The following is a 14,744-nucleotide window of genomic DNA, read 5'->3' as shown; positions in this document are numbered from 1 at the left end:
GTAATTCAAAACTGGGGAGTTTTTATGCAGGGGAGGGAGAATAGTCTGGCATGAGGTGCCTATTCCACTCCCGGGCAAGTGGCATCGCCTAACTCCAACCTGATTAGTTCATCTTCTCTTTGTTCCTTACCCTGCACATAGCTCTACTTTTTATAATTATCTCCTTGTCTATCTTGCTCACTAACTTACGAGCTTCTTGAAGGTATAGATTATGTATTATTCCTATTGATAGTGACCAAAACACTGCCTGGCGCATTGTAACCATTCTATGTATGAGAGTTGGATGCATGAATAAATGAATGAATATAATCATGCAGTCACAGACACTTTATGCTGAACCCTTACATCTGAATATTTGTTTTTATAAGAAGGCCATTTAAAAAATTCCATCCAAGTAAACCACGATCTTCATTAGTGATATGACAATTACAGGCAAACTCTGTAGACAGGATTATCTTATGGTTCGTGGACAAGCATATTTGCCTATCCTCAATTGGGTATAGGTTTTTTTATTGGTTGTAACATGAATGGTCTGAAACTTTGTTACTTCCATTTAATTTTCAATCTGTTTCTTTATCAAGACTTCCAATAATTATCTCTGCATTACCTAGCTCACAGTGTTGCATTTGAAAAACAAATCTGTACAACATTAACAATATAGGTAGGAAAATGAAAACAATACAGATGATTTATTTCTCCTCTCCCTACATTTCTGATTTGAAGCCATCCTTTCATGCCTGTGGGGCACATCTTTAAAGACTGAGTTCACTACCCATATTTTAAGTGTGTTGGCCAGTTTTTGCTCCAAATGATTTCAATTAAATATTCAATTAAAACAGAATATAAATTGAAAAATATTTGCTTGTGTTGGCTGCCTTAGTTTCTTTGACTATCAGTTGACACCAATCCTGTTTTGGAAGTGGGAGGTAGGAATGGAATAGAGAGAAAATATAAGAAGTCTCTTTTGTCTAAATTTGTGTTATATTTAAGGATCCAAGGGTTGTTGCACACCACATTAAATACTTCTGTGTGGTTATCTTCAATTTGTGTCTCACAATAACGTAAAGTAAAGCTAGATAATGAGGAACTATACAATAATAAAGCTTTAAAGTACATTTGATAATGAAAAATCCTCAACAAACCAACTCACCATGTGGTTCCTATTTACATGGAAAAGGGTTTTCTCCATGGTTGAGCATATTGATGAAATGAGACAAAAAATGCTAGATGTACTATGTCATAAAGAACAACATGCCTGTTTAATGGTTTTCGGCAGGCAGCCTATCATAACTTATGCTTTCTATACCACCTCTACTTTCCAAAGATTATCAATCAACACCACTGTTGAGCAATTATTTTTACTAGTATTACCTAAGAGATAAAGATTGGATGAACTAAAGGATTCATCTTATATTGCTAATCATGCTGCTTTAAAGACAATGTTATATGTATTTTATAGTCCTCTCAGAAAATCGTAAAAATCTAGACTCACTCAGAATATAAGAAATATTCTCATTTATAAATAGTATTTTCATTTATATGTAATACAGATATATTGAAAATTCCATCTGCAGTAAGAATAGCAGGCAAAAATATAGAAAGAACTTGAAGGTATATATTGAATGCATTTTAATGCATTTATTAGTTAATTTTAATAATTTTAAAACACTTTGATATGTGTTATTATCCCTAACACACAAATATGGAGTAACTATAAAATGCTTGACTGATGCTTTGGTTTCAAGAAGAATACAGATTACCAAAAAGTAGCTTAAAGGGTCCTTTGGATACCCATCTTACCTCTAATGACTCACCTTAGTCCTTGCCAGTAAGGGAGCACCCCGTTCCAGCAGAAGTTCCACCACTTGGTCATGACCACTTCGTGCAGCACAATGAAGTGGTGTCAACCCATCCTGCAGAAAGAATGAAAGAATCAGCCCTGATCTCACTTTTTTTTTAGAAAAGCGAGATTGCATCTATTTTCACTCCTGATGACTCAGTAGATCAGTAACAGAACTGCAATTAGTTAAATGGCAGAAAAGGAGACCTAGTGAAAGAGAAAACAAGACAGAAAGAGATCTTGACAGAGAGCAAGAGGAGAAAAGAGAAACAAAACAGACAGGGAAAGAGAGATCCCACATGTGGAGGTTCAATGGGATGAAACTGGCTTCTGGTCAAGTGTTTGTTTTCAAGAAGACAGAAGAGCAGAGTACGCTGCATTTGTTGAATTTTAAAGCCCTACTCCCCTGGAACCACAGCCAGGGATTATATTAGGTTATACATTTTTCATTTTGTTTGTTCTAATACAACTTTTACCTAAAAATTCTTCTTAGTCTAATTTATCCTTCAATATTCTCTCTTGAATTGTTATTATCTTCATAAATTCTCCTGAAATGCTCCCTGATGCTTGTAAAAGGGATGGGGTTCAGATTCCTTTAAAGATTTCCACACATATATTTCAACATTTTATAAATTACATAATTTCCCAAAGATGAATTTATTAACAGATAGAATTATACCTGTGTCAAATAAAATATGGCACAACTGTATGTTATATTATTTATAAAACTTTCTGGCCTTAAGACTTCTGGGGTAGCTTCTGATTCCTGAGCAATTCACAAATGACCTCTCTCATTTATATTTTATTTCTTTTTAGGGTGGTGTACTAACCTATTTCTGTGGCTTATAACGGAATGCCTGAAACTTATTTATAAAGAAATAAAATTTATTTATTACAATTTGGAGACTAGGAAGTCCAAGGTCTGGAGAACAAATCTGGTGAGGGCCTTGTTGGTGGTGGCTCTTTACAGCAATGCAGAGTGTCACTTGGTGAGAGAATGGCCTGAGAAGGAGAGCTAACCTTCTCACTTTCTCTCCTTACAAAGCTGTCAAAAACATGCCCATAATAACTCATTACTGCATGAATGGATTAATCCATTCATAAGGGCACAGTCCTCATGATCCAATCACCTCTCAAAGGCCTCACCTTTCAAATACCATAATTGGATTTTCCACCCTCTTAACACTGTTACAATAGGGTCAAGTTTCCAGTACATGAGCTTTTGGGGGACACAGTTAATCCACAGCAGGTGGCATGGCCAAGAAAGAAGAATGAGTGGAAAAGGTGAGTATTTGACAAAATGTAAGAAACAATGGGCAAGATGTGAGAGAGAAAATGAAAACCTGAATACATAAACTACCTGATGACTTATGGCTTAAGGAAAAAAATAGTTTGAAAGAGGCAGAGAAGGTGGGTAGCAATCAGAGAAAATGAAGGACAGTGAGCAGTTAAGAAGATTGTAGAAGCTTCTGGTTTATCTAGAACTCTAATGGCCTATCTTTTGTGTCTCTGCTTCCAAGACCATCTTTCCACGTTATGCTTTCCTCCTGATAAAAATAATTCTTCTGGATTACAACACTCTTTCTGGTACAACATTCCGGGATTTCTATGCTGGATATCTTCCATTTGTCTCTCCAGACGCGTGTTCTACCCTTCTCCACTCTGCTGTGTGTCCCAACAGACTGACCACTGTAGGGAGCCTTGGGGCACTATCTTGCCCTCTGGCTTCTGGCTGGGTTTGGCCAATGGGAATCGCAGCATGACGTGGAAAGGACTCTCTGAGGAATCTTCTAAATTTGGCTGTATTTCCTTACTGAAGGTTATACACCTGCCAAAGCAGCCTTTCCACACAATTTTCTTCTTTGAAGTTTTGGGAACCTCTTCTACTTCTCACCTTTCAGGTCTAGGGTTAGTAATGAGCCCTGCTATTACTAGTCCCTGGGATACTGCACTATCCCTTGTGCCTTCCCTGTAGTCCACCCACAATATTATAAGTAGAACCTTTAATAATCGCTAATCAAATTATCAAATTTGAGTGTGCCATCTGTTCTCGGCTAGGACCTTAGTGGATAATGATTCTTTGCTTTGTTAAATCTATTTAGCTAGTATTAAGATATCAAATAACCAAAACAGACCATGCAGTTTTGATATCTGAGAATTAGCATGAAAAAACCGCCTTTCCAGAAAAAAAGTATGCATATAACTACTGCAGTTAGGATGCCAGTTATTTTAAAGTTTGCCAGATAATAGCCTAAAAAAGAAACTGAGCCAGCAAAATGATGAAAATAATTATGCTTTCAAGTCTTGATAACAGTACCATGTGGTAGAACTACAGAGCATTCGTTGCTATATAAATTATACAACAATTAGATACAGTGTGATGGCTCAAACATATTCTCAGGGGGGACTTGGTCAAGATCTAGAGTTTGAGAAATCCCTCATAGTGAATAGAGGCCCTATATGCAATGGTTCAGCATGTGAACTCTGGAGTCACAGAGCCTTGGCATGAATCTCAGATAAGCCGCGATGGGTGAATCTCTCTCTAAGTCTTAGCTTCATGATATATAAAAGGGGGGTGCTTTTTCTTACCCTATTTAACTTACAGCCTTGTTTGAAAGATGAGGGAGGGGATGCTGCCTTATCATTCTTTGAAAAGGTAGAGTATCATTTTCTACGAACTACATGAAATATTCATTGTGTAATCATGTTGAAATCTCCAAAACACTCACAGAGTAACAATAGGAACATTACGGAGAATATTTAATACACCAAGAACATCAGGGAACGATAAGGATTAAATAGATTCTAAATCTTACATTTAATAATGCAATGTGTCTGCCCTTGTAAAAGATGTGTGAATGATGATATCAAATTCAAGTTGCCAAGAGGCTCAATCTGACTAGATTTTGAATATTTTCTACTAAGTACGGTGTCAAGTTAATGCCAAAAAAAAATTCTTGTCAAGGTTTTTTATTCCAGGACCTTTCACTGAAATTCTCAAGCCTGTGTTTGAAGGTTATGTTTTTGTTATTGTTGTTGTTCTGTTTTTTTCTTCACTAGAATCAGTTCACCCACACTTATGTGCCATCCACTATGATGGAGATAATTCAAAACATTGATCTAATGTTGATCAATCAACATTAGAGGGACACCATTTATCTAGCTGGTAACCCACAGCATGAGCTTCTTACAACCATTTCTTTCCTTATCTTTTCCTTTCCTCCCACTCTTCTTCGGTTGTTCTTCCAGTAATGTATCCTGAAGTCCGTGCATCTGAAGGCTCTGCTAATTACTAACCTGTGTGTCCTAGGCCAAGTTACCTAACTCCGCTGAAACGTATTTTTCCCTTTGGTAGTCTCATTTCTCAAATGAAGACCTCTATATTTTCTCAATAAGAAAATAATACACACTTCCTAAGTTGTTAGGAAAATGAAATAAGATAATATTTATAGAGTACTTAGCAGGGTGCCTAGAATATTATATGCATATGGCGATCGCTAGCCATTATTGTTATTACTTTATTATGTCTAATAGTAAGTGGCAAGAGTAATCCTTTTTTCTGATGTTTTGTTTTTTGTTCATCATCCTTTAATGTTGTTTGCATACTTTTATTGTTTACATTAAAATATGTATTTCAATATTTTAAACATAATCCTTACATGGGGTATCTCCACACTTAAATAATAAATAAGTTTAAAAACAAAAAAAGAGTAATGCTGTTAATAAAGTCTGAATTAACAATTTCATTTTAACTAGCTATAAAATTTATGTTTTACCATTAAAATGAGGTTTCTCAGATACCAGCAAAGGGGTCTGGTGAAAATGTCTCAGTTTCACACTAGATTCTAGTCAGTGACGAGAATGCCCACAAGATGCAAAACATCTCAACGACTGCCAAAATGGTAGTGAAAGTGGGGAAGACACTGCGAATAAGATTTGTTTTTCAGTTACCAGAACTTCTACAGATCTTGCTTTTCTCCAGAAAATGAAAACCTTATAAATGAGAAAAATAATGAGAAGATCAAGGAAAAATTCTTAACAGAATATACTAAATTCATAATATTTGTGATTAATTTGCTAGCAGAAATTGAGAACTCTATGACAAAAAATGAAATAATAATACTTATTTTAAAAATTCTATATATAGTGGTTCTATTATATTATGCAAAAAGGTAGACAAAAACAAATTAAACATTTTTCTATTTTTAAATGTATTTTTAAAAGTCAGTTCCCAAAGGGCCAAACAAATAGCAAACCATATTCCTTTGCTTTAGAAATCAAATATTACAGTTCCAGAACTGGCCTCCCAATTCCAAACTACAGTCCTTCATTTCAGTATTTACCTCCTACTCGATTTTTCCTTTGGTAAGAAGGATATAGTTCTTTTACCTATAGCCAGAATAGAAAGAAATCCTACTACTTAACAGATGACTAAGTATTTTTAACTTATGGGGTAAAAAACTCAGTGTTACCATTCAGTATTGTACCTAATCCTGGGTGTGCTGGAGCCAGCTGGTACAAACTAGTGAGGGCCAATTTTTGTACATCTCTTCCCAATTCTGCACGTAGTGATACCATGTCGGATGCTCTAAGTTGATCATGATGGAAGTATTTACAGTACGTAAATCAGCAAAGGCAAAGGTTACAAAAAAAGGCTTTTTTTTGAGAACCTTTGATTAATATGCTTACCAGCACACTGCTAACCTAATTCCTTTGGTACTGCTGACTTGCATCTCTGTGAGTCCAGAGACCTAGTCTCTTTTGTTAAATGTTCAGGGTTCATGGCACTAAGTAGGAACTCAATAACTGTTTGTTTAAGGAATAAATGAATGCAATGTCTTTACAATGTAAACAATTGGAAAATCTATTTTCTCTTTTTAAATTCTTGAATATCCTTGAATAAAATTCAATTTATTTGCTGTATCCAAAGGCTACCTTGAATGAAATATGGTCCAAATATTCCATTCATAGAACAAGAAACCAAGGCTTACATCTGACTGGTAACTTGCTCAAGGACAAATAGCTAATGACAGAACTAGCATAAGAATCCATTTCTCTCCATTTCTTAGTACCCTTTTTATGAAAATATACTGCCTATTTGGAGTTAGAATTAATTGTATACACAAATATATGTGAGCCATGCAATTTAGAACATCTTTTAAAGAACTCAGTAAATATTGAGATGATCAATAAAGAACAAAATCAACTGCATCAGTAATGAATAAATACTTCGGAAAATCTTTAATAAAAACAATGTGCATCCCTAAGACATTAATGAAAATAAAAAATTTTTGCATTTACAAAGTGCTGTCTTTCCATTGTTAATCTCAATTACTAGAGAATTTCAATAGAAAGAAACAGGTCAGTATAAAGGGAGAAATTTATGTTAGTAACGTATGTTAGTAATGCAACATTATGGTGGTTACATTAGTAACGTAGTAATATGCAGAAACTCTTTCCTTTAACTATAAAGAACAAGTAAGCAAAGCATGCAGCATTGTGCATACTGTTCCAAATTCTGCATACCCACAGCATTGTAAAAAAAAAAAAAAGGAATGCCAACAAAGCAAAGGGTAGAAATCATGTAAAACTCTGATGCAGAGACACTGCAGACCACAACAAAGATCTTGATAATGCAAACCACTCCAAAACTCCTACACAATGTGACACAGCCACTCTGGACCAAATGTCTTAGATAAATGACATTTTAAGAAGCAAGGTTTTCTGATGTCATTAAAACCAAAATTTATAGTCTGGGACTGGTGTAGATTCTAGAAGCTTAAAGATGATAACCTTTATTAAACAAAAACATTTGCTAGCCTCAAGATTTGCTAGGGAACTAGATTTAATCCTTTTTGCTTGGACGATGAGAACATGAAGTCCCAGAGTAAAACAAAGTGAAGATAAAAAACCACAAGGGACACATTCTATCTACCATCTTCCATAGACTTTTCACACCACATATTTCAACATTTTTGTATTACAGGAATGTTTAAAGTTTGGCTAAAGTCTGTGATTAACATAATCTACTCCAGAGACCTAATATTGAAGTACTAGTTATAAGAAAATAACTGCACATAATGTCAGTAAAATCAGAAAAAGTTATGAGTAGCTAAGTAATTTACCCACTCTGCTTTTTTTTAAAAAAAAAATAGTAAATAAAATAGCTAAGAATTAATGCTCACACAACCTTATGAGGTAGGTACTATTATTAGCCTAAGTTCAGAGAAGGTAAGAAAACTGCCAATATCATATAGCTTAGTAAATAGTAGAAAGAGGATTTGAATCATGCAGTTTGTCTTCAGAATTTGCACTTTTAACAATTGTGCCCTACTGCCTATCTAATTATCTATTTTTTCGGAGTGCATTAAAAACTCAAAATGATATTTTACTTAACAAGTTTGAAATAAATGAAGGGCACCCCTTCTACCAAGATGACATAAGTAAAGATACAAAATACTAAGTGTATACTTTTATTTCCAGATGCATAATAGCAAATCTCCTGCTCAGGTCTTTATAGCATAACCACTTAAGAAAAATGACATCCGAATTGAATAGTTAGAAGCAAAAGATTTTCAACATCTATTAAAACATTTTATGTAAAAGCCACACTCTCAAATCTTAATGTATGCTAATGAGTTTGGGTTCTTGATACTTATAACTACCCAAAAGAGAGATGTGTAAGCCCAATCTTTGATCTTTGTTTCCAGAAAATCAATAAACAAAGCAAAGACTTGAAATACTGTCTTATTGAGGGGCTAGCATTTTGTTTCTCTGGGCACTTATGAGCAAATATTAATTTCACTTTGTAATGTGAAAATTTTAAATCCTGTATGAGATTTAAATAAAGTCCAAGAAAGCAATTTCCTTGAAAACACATGGCCTATATTTACGGACTGGTGTTTTAAGGTGCCTGCTAAGAGAATTCAAAGCAATAATAACGGTAGGAAATTGAAAGAACGGAGACACCCACCCTAGTTTTGGCATCGATCTGACCGCCTCGATCCAGTAAGAGCTTCACCATGTTTGTGTTTCCCCTTTTGGAAGCCACATGAAGAGGAGTGATTCCATTCTACACCGGGGAAAGAACAAACAAGAGCATGTTGAGTATGACAGGGCATAATGGCGATGATTTTGTGTTACCAGGCACGAAGGAGGTTGTGACCTATGTGGTAATTCGATCCACAGTTTCTACATTTCAATGTCTTTGATGTTTAGGGGACAAAGAAGCACACAAACCACAAAGCACTCTAGTTAGAGAAGGAAACATGGAATGAAACTGCATAACTAAGTTAGTCAATAACTGCAATATATGTACTGAATGTACACAGTATAATCAAGAGACAAAGGGAGAACTTTTGCATAGGAGAAACAAAAATTCCAATTTTACCTGACAGATGCCTAGGGTAAAGTCTTTATTTCTATAACACCCATGCACTTAAAGAGTAAAGGATCATAAAGTTTCCCATGCTTAAAAATAGAATACAAATATACCTATTAATGCCCAATGGAAAAATGATTCTTAAAAACATCTTCAGAATAATTCAGTACGAAAAACAACTTGAAAATATCACAACATAGTTTCGGTGTCGAAGAATTCTAAGAACAAATACACTATACATACGAATTATATTTATGTATTTTATTGGCTATCATGTCATCATTATGGTAAGAATATGCACCTGGTTTTTTGGTGCCATAATTTTTTTAATATTCAAATATCTTGTTAACCGGTTCATACTAAGTATGAGTTTTATAATTATCACGTAAATGAATTCTTTCCAATAAAAGCATACCTTTAAACATATAACAGTGTGATATCTTTTTACATATTTTAGCAAGACTCTTCATATAAGCAAATTCTTAATTCATTTAAAAAATCCCTGTCAAATTGTGTGCCCTATAATCACTGTATAACACACTACTTACATATTTTGTATTTGACATTTTAACAGTTTAATTTTTTTTACTTGAAGCTGCTCTTTCATGATTCATGGAATGATCTTTAAATAGCATACTAATAGCAGAATTAATATCATCTGCCTTAGCTATTAGAAATGATTTGTGTTCATCTGAATTTACAACCTTATTTTTCACTTGTTGGGTCATGATGACTTCCTGTGATTTGAAGGAAAAAAACCAGAAAATATAGTATCTCTAGCACAGCTCCAGGCAAGGAAAAAGAAATAAAACCTTTAAAAAGCTGAGTTCATTTCTTACTTTCTTAAAATACCCATTTACTGCTATCTAAAATGAGAAACTATTTTAATTCTTACCCTGGCTGTGAAGTCCACAGCAGCTCCCCGGTTTAGAAGAAGAGTTGCCACGTTGACGTTTCCATAGTGTGCAGCTATGTGCAAAGGGGTAAATCCACTCTATGGAAAGCAAAGAAATGACAGTCAGTAAAGCTTTTCACCTCTACATGTTGTGGTCATTGCATTAGTGAAGAAAATCACATGGTAACTGTTTACCTAATATATGAGCAACACAATTCAGATAATAAATGCTTTAATAAGACTCTTTAAATCTTAGTGTTATAAGGTGTTAAATAAATAAAGTAGTAAAGAAAAATCCTACACTTACTGGCAACATTTTGTTTAATTACCTTACCTATTTATCTGTTTATGTATCTGGTTTTCTATACAAAACCATGTTTCTTGAGTTGATTTAGCATGTTAGAGAAAAATAGAATATGATTAAACAACATAAGATTTCAGCCATAGGATTAACATAATTATGAATAAAATAATCTTTTTTCAGAGGAAGATTCAAAACTAGTGCTTTTTGGTTTTGTTCTGTTTTTTAAAAAATAGCGTTGGTTGGCATTTTATCTTTGGAACTGTGAAAATATGGTAAAAAATTCTTACAAAGGATGTATATTTCATTCTACATCATTTACACTATCATAATAATTCTATCCACTTTCACAACAGTTTAGTCAGATTATGTTGTTATAATGAAAAAAATTAAAAAACAAAAATTAAATAATATAGTTGGCAGCAATGTTAATATAAAATAATTTTAAAAGTTCACCTTAATCCAATTTTGAACTAAATCAAGTTTTATCAATTAAATAAAATGTGATTGAACCAACTAGGTTAAACAAATTATAAGGCATTAGAGAAGTATTTACTCTCAGAATGTTTAAACAAGTCTGAAAATCTTAAATGAAGAAAAGTATATTTCCTTTCATTTATCTTTCTGATGAAAACTTAGAAATTTTTCTGTTTTCACAATAGAAGCATATTAACTCTTTTCTTATTAAAGTACACAAAGATGTATTATCTGAAAAATGTCCTTACTCTCCATAATTTTTATTACTTAATAAAATATTATGGGAAAAATAGAGACTGTTAATTGGTGATCATATCCTGCAGCCTTCGTGTGATTTTGCATTGTTCTCTTTTACTTGAAATAAACTTTGATGTGTACCATATTGTTTTTAAGAAATATCTTCTAAATCACAACCATTGTTTTTCTATTGAACTTATATATAGGCTTGTTTTAAAAATGCCCTAAATACACATTCAAATACCTTACATAATAAAAATTTCATTAGCTGCAAATAATTTCTGATAAAATCAAAATAGTAACTATCCACCCAAATCCCACAACTGTGTTCAAGATATTTTTATTTTGTGTCTACATGATGCCAGATATTCGATGGAGGGAAAAATCAGTTTACAACCTGGCTGTTCATTTACAAAATGTCAAATTTTTCTGTTTTAGAAAATAATTGACTGAATTTTTTTCCATTTTTATCTTGATATTTCCTGTCACCCAGAAATATCCAGAAAAAAAATTATTGACTGCTGGTCAATCATTTTCAAATTATTTAAATACAGTAATATTATTTTTCTCATTTGCAAATATAAACTAATTTATTTTCTGACACAGACTCATTGACCATCCATGATGATGCCTCAGGCTATGAATCTTGGATCAACACTCATGTAATATCAGCCTCTCAGAGGAACTCTTCCCTGATTAATATGAAAGTGGGAGGCAGAGTTCATCTTTCTACAGGATTACAGATGGAGGGATTTCCATTCTTTGTTATTCTATTGTTTTCAAAGAAACATTTATAACTCAGTACATTTATACAATACATTTATAACTATCTACCCAAACTGCTGCTTTCAGCAGAATGTTTAGAGCCAATATGGCTTTCAAAAATATACCTTTAACAATAACCAAAAAAGCACCTAAGAAATTAAAGGTATTGAAATTAGTAATTAAGATATCAGTTTTGAAAAACTTCACCAAGCAGTTGGGCCTTTTTTTTTTTTTTTGGTCTCTGACCTAGGTTTCATGCACAGATATGAAACAAAAGAATTGATATGAATTATCAAATATATTGACGTCCCAATATGGAGATATGTTAATTAACAAGATAATAGTTCTAGAAATATATTACTCTCAGTAAATACTAAGTGAGGATGATCAAAGGTCCACAACCTCCACAATTCTACAGCCCAATCAAATGAGATGTTAGTCTAAAGAACCCCCCCAGCAAAGCAAAAATTAACCTGCATAAATAGTCACTTGTCTTTGAGTACAGGTTAATTTTTATAATATGCTTTCAACAATGTTTGTGTTGGTGCCTCCTTGTAACAATAGCCAAGGAGAGATTACACACACACACACACACACACACACACACACTGAGAGGCTTCTTAATGTTCTTGTTGATGGCTGTGATTTATTTTGGTATGTGGAAAATAGGTGATTTCATAGCAAGTATTTTAAGACTTGCTTTGCTCATGATACTCTCAATGTCATTATTGATTATATACAATGTGGCAAAGAAAAAAGAATACGGGGGAAAAAAAAAGAGCAACTGCAATTAGATAAAAAGATAAAACACAGTGGCAGAGAAACCTTCCTAATTTTCACTTTCCTAAACTCTAACCTGAGGATTAAGAAAACAAGATCATATCTCTTCTCGGCAAAAAGTTAATAGTAAAGCTCACTCACTGATATATTTTAGGGAAGAGTTTAATTTCATGCTCTGCTCTAATAAACTATATTTAAACAGTTTCACTAATAACAATAATGCTTCAAGTATATGTTGTATTAAATATTTTGAATTATCAATTTGCCTTAATTATGGGAAAAGTTTCCAAATTAATTTTCCATTAATGGAACTTCTAATCATTAGTATGAATTAGTGAGCATATTCTAATTGGGCAAAAGCTAAAAATAAATAAAAACAAGGTAAATTTTGATATAACCACAATACTGTACCTCAGTTGTCCTATTCACCATCATCTGAAGCATTGTTGTGTGGGAAAAAGAGGGAAGATATTACAAAATGCAAAATTAAGGAAACAGTCTGCTTACTGCAATTGGGTGTACTGCTCCAACATGCCAAAATGCATTCTGCCGAGAAAATTCGTCTCAAAACACTACACAATCCAGTACTATTTTTCTAATTCTGTTTCTATTACATATGACTGTATACCGAATAAGAAATCAGATTTCTAAAAAACTGAAACTCATCTTTTAAAGAAAATTATGTTGCGTCTATTTTTTTTTTTTTTTGTTTCTGTACCCAATAGACAGTCCCCCTCTTTCTGAAATACCTCTGGAAGTAATTTATCTCTTTTCATGACCAGAAGTAATTTTGCGTTATCACCATGGCCTACTTCTTTATCATCTCTCAAGAGGAACCTGGCAGCCGGAGAGCTCCTTTCTGCAAATGTGAGCAGCTTTTACCTTGGATTGTACATCAGCGTTGTGGTCGTTCTGAAGCAGGAGTGCGGCAGACTTGGTGTCGTCTTTCCTAGCTGCAATATGCAGAGCTGGCAGCCTCACTTTCCCCTTGGTGTCATTCTCCAGGAGAATGGCCACCGCCTGGTTGTGTCCTTGCTGGAGTGCCACTGCCAGAGGAGTGAAGCCATCCTGGTAAAATCAAAGAAGAGAAAATCTTCCATTAACTTTGAGATGTTTGGATTCAACTCCATGCAATGGTGCCTCTAATTTTTAAATTAATGATTAAGATTATGGAGCAAAAGAATTAAATATTACTGTGAAGATTACAAGGAGATTATAACCAGTCATTCGCTACACCCTGGACTAGTTTAATCAGATTGCTTTCCTAATTTCTATTCTATACATTTTGAAAAACATCTGCGTTTTGTAGCAAGGAATACTACATATGGGATGTGTTCAAATTTATGTTTCCAATGGGAAAATAAAAATTAGAACCCCTAGGTAATCCCTGCTTATGCCTAGCAAAAAAAAGTGGAGAGGGTAGAAAGAATGGAGACCAAGTGTGACTGGCAATCAAAGATATGGTAACTTTGACGGGAAAATAAAAAATGTGATTGATATGCAAGTTGGTAAATATCTCTGTATTGCTTAGGAGAAAACGATAACCATAGTGCATGAAATGGCCTGCTACCAATTCAATTCTGGAAGTTTGGGACATAACATGATCTAAAACTCTGTGGAAAACTAATTGATTAATTTTGCACTTAATAGTTGAATTTTATATTGTTTAAGTCATTTAGATATAAAATTACATGTGCTAGGTAACTTAAAAAAATCAGCTTTTCAATTCCACTTAAAAAGGAGTGAGCTTAAAACACAATAGCAGAGATAATGCAAAGTTAGAGGAGTCTTAGGGGTAGATAGATAACATGCTAGAAAATTTGGAAAGCCATGTTTTCTCTCTAGAAACAGGTATTCAGTTCTTGGAAAGGTGACAAAAATAAAATACATATATATACACACAAAAATAAAATACATATATATACACACACACACATATATGTGTGTGTGTGTATATATATTCTAGGCTCTTTTTATATAAAAACCTCTTTTAATCCACGAAAGTTTGAAAACAAGTCAGAGTTACAAGTTTCCATTCATACAGAGAAGAGACAGCAACAGAACGGTA

At 33.6% G+C, this 14,744-nt stretch overlaps 1 protein-coding gene across 4 annotated transcripts in view; it reads right to left on the bottom strand.

Moving 5' to 3' along the window:
- Positions 1–14,744, bottom strand: part of ANK2 (ankyrin 2) — a 249,644-nt gene that overhangs the window by 132,117 nt on the left and 102,783 nt on the right. For 3 of the 4 annotated variants that reach the window (XM_063108813.1, XM_063108815.1, XM_063108816.1), the window contains exons 6-9: positions 13,559–13,744; positions 10,117–10,215; positions 8,814–8,912; positions 1,815–1,913 (exon numbers count right to left, since the gene is read on the bottom strand). In XM_063108813.1, the coding sequence (XP_062964883.1) occupies positions 1,815–1,913; positions 8,814–8,912; positions 10,117–10,215; positions 13,559–13,744 (483 nt within the window). Of the gene's footprint in view, positions 1–1,814; positions 1,914–8,813; positions 8,913–10,116; positions 10,216–13,087; positions 13,112–13,558; positions 13,745–14,744 lie in introns of all 4 variants that reach the window. The other variant, XM_063108814.1, reaches the window with a different exon arrangement.

This window comes from Cynocephalus volans, chromosome 9 (assembly GCF_027409185.1).
Source record: "Cynocephalus volans isolate mCynVol1 chromosome 9, mCynVol1.pri, whole genome shotgun sequence".
Classification (NCBI taxonomy): domain Eukaryota; kingdom Metazoa; phylum Chordata; class Mammalia; order Dermoptera; family Cynocephalidae; genus Cynocephalus; species Cynocephalus volans.
The sequence above is the reverse complement of the archived record's forward strand: the minus strand, read 5'-3'. Positions and strand labels throughout refer to the sequence as shown.